Source organism: Bidens hawaiensis, unplaced genomic scaffold (genome assembly GCF_021521415.1).
Source record: "Bidens hawaiensis isolate Kalapana, Puna unplaced genomic scaffold, B.hawaiensis_p1.1 tig00066374_1, whole genome shotgun sequence".
Lineage (NCBI taxonomy): Eukaryota > Viridiplantae > Streptophyta > Magnoliopsida > Asterales > Asteraceae > Bidens > Bidens hawaiensis.
In genome coordinates, this window is record NW_027501813.1 from 7,962 (window position 1) to 9,893 (window position 1,932).

The 1,932-nt window shown below is 36.4% G+C and overlaps 1 protein-coding gene across 1 annotated transcript; it reads left to right on the forward strand.

Moving 5' to 3' along the window:
* The first annotated feature begins 208 nt into the window (after positions 1 to 208).
* Positions 209 to 1,726, forward strand: LOC143604740 (uncharacterized). The gene is made up of 3 exons (XM_077081132.1): positions 209 to 278; positions 1,090 to 1,174; positions 1,271 to 1,726. The coding sequence occupies exons 2-3, from the start codon at positions 1,118 to 1,120 to the stop codon at positions 1,610 to 1,612; spliced, it is 399 nt and encodes a 132-aa protein (XP_076937247.1). The 5' UTR covers positions 209 to 278; positions 1,090 to 1,117; the 3' UTR covers positions 1,613 to 1,726.
* The last annotated feature ends 206 nt before the right edge of the window (positions 1,727 to 1,932 follow it).

Below are 1,932 nucleotides of genomic sequence, written 5' to 3' on the forward strand. Positions count from 1 at the left end.
TTGTGATGTGCGATGGATTAAAATAATCAAAGGCGGCTTATAATCCCATCGCGTTACGTGATGGAGAGGTTTGTAGTCCATCGCGATACACGATGAAACAGAAATTTATTTTCATATAAATAGGAGGATCAGGCTTTGCATTCAGCAACCCAAAACACTTTCCTTTTCACATAATCAACCCAAAACACTTTCCTTTTCACATATTTGGATGAAAACAAAGCATTGATCTTGAACATTCTGGAGAATCAAAGTACTGGGAAATTCAGTGAATGTGCAGAGTGAGTGTACTTTTTTCCTTTCTGTATATTCCCACTGGTTTAGAGTTGTCAATTTCTATAAATCTTGGCAACCTTGTGCTGAGCAATTATGAGCAATTATGATACCTTACTGATTAGATTAAAAGATAACAGCTGAGTGGATCAGCATGTTTCTACAACTTACACATTAAGCGGCTTCAGCTTCATGAACCATTAAGATGCATATTTTAAGTAATGTGTATTTTAAGTGTGCCAAACTCACTCTACCTCTTACCGATTCAGAGATAGTCTCTTAATGTTTCTATTAGGCTACCAAATATCCCTAAGGTTTATGATTGGCCTTCGATGTGACAAAACAGGTGGATTAAATAACACGTCGAAGCGAGTCTATCTGGTGTATGTCGAGTTGACCTGAATACTTTCTGTCCATTTTTTTTATAAAGTTTTAGCATGTTATGTTTACGCGATTTCAATAGTGTTTTTATTAAAATTTGATGGTTATTAAAAATACACTAATTATGACCATGATTTAGAAGATTTTAAGTTTTATACAAAAAAAAATACACTATGACCATGTTAATAAGTAAACAAGTTAAAGTTGATATAGTTAGGATAGAATAGATCATTTTCTTTTGTAAATATGCATACAATTTTTTGTAATATTATAGTTTTTATAATCATATTCATTGCATTGATTACCAAAAAAACATAAAGATGGACAAAGAAAGTGCTTGTGTCAACCAACGGCTTTCGAGTTTCGCCTGCATGCTTGGCCACCATTTCTAAGGTACTAATTAAAGATTGTGAAACATTTTGCTATATTTTTGTTCAGAAACCAAACAAGGCTACAACACAATCTCATGTACTTGGCTGCAATAGCTGATTGTCAACCGAAGCAACCCCCTATTCGTCTTCAGGTAATAATCTAAAACTATGCTACAAACTATATTATAGTTACTATATTTATCTATATTATAGTTGTAAGTTGTAACACACTAAATATGATAATGCAGCCATACACAAACTCCATGCAGCAACAAATGCAAATGCAATCTCAACACATGGTCCCACAGTCCCATATGATGACACAGTCACCTACAGGGTTTGGTCCGCAGTCACCGTTTTCGGTGAACCAACATGCCTTACAGAGCCAGATTGGCATTGCGCCAACTGGAACCGGAGGGACCAGTCTTGACGGTGAAGGGTCTGGATTGGCGCCACCCGTCTTTGGGGATGGCTCCATTAGTGGTCCAACAAGGTGGTCAATGCCTAAAGAGCACATAAGCACTAGTTCTACTGAAGGTATTGGAAACCACCCACAAAAGAAAGGAAAACTCACCATAGCAGGGACTTAATTAGTTAACGTTGACCTTGGTCAACGTTTTGGTTTGAAATCAGTTGACTTTTTAAGGTGTCTTACAAGCTCTAGCTTGCTCATGTTGTAATAAGGTCTACAGGAGTGTGAATACAGATCACTAGTGTTTTATGAGTGTTTTCTATAATTTTTATAGTTATATATGTATACGGGATATCTATCGTCAAGCAGGCATGCATTAGACAGTTGACGATCAATAGGATACTATACAATGTCATGTAGACAATACAATGTCACCATAAGCGTGCATATGTGTACATAATGCACGCCACAAAGGTAGCAATAAACAACACAACCCAT

What these genes read in the sequence shown, in the direction of transcription:
- LOC143604740 (XM_077081132.1), top strand. Translation starts at nt 1,118, where the DNA reads ATGTACTTGGCTGCAATAGCTGATTGTCAACCGAAGCAACCCCCTATT. An exon ending in AACCCCCTATTCGTCTTCAG is followed by an intron (nt 1,175 to 1,270) that starts GTAATAATCTAA and finishes ATGATAATGCAG; the next exon opens with CCATACACAAACTCCATGCA.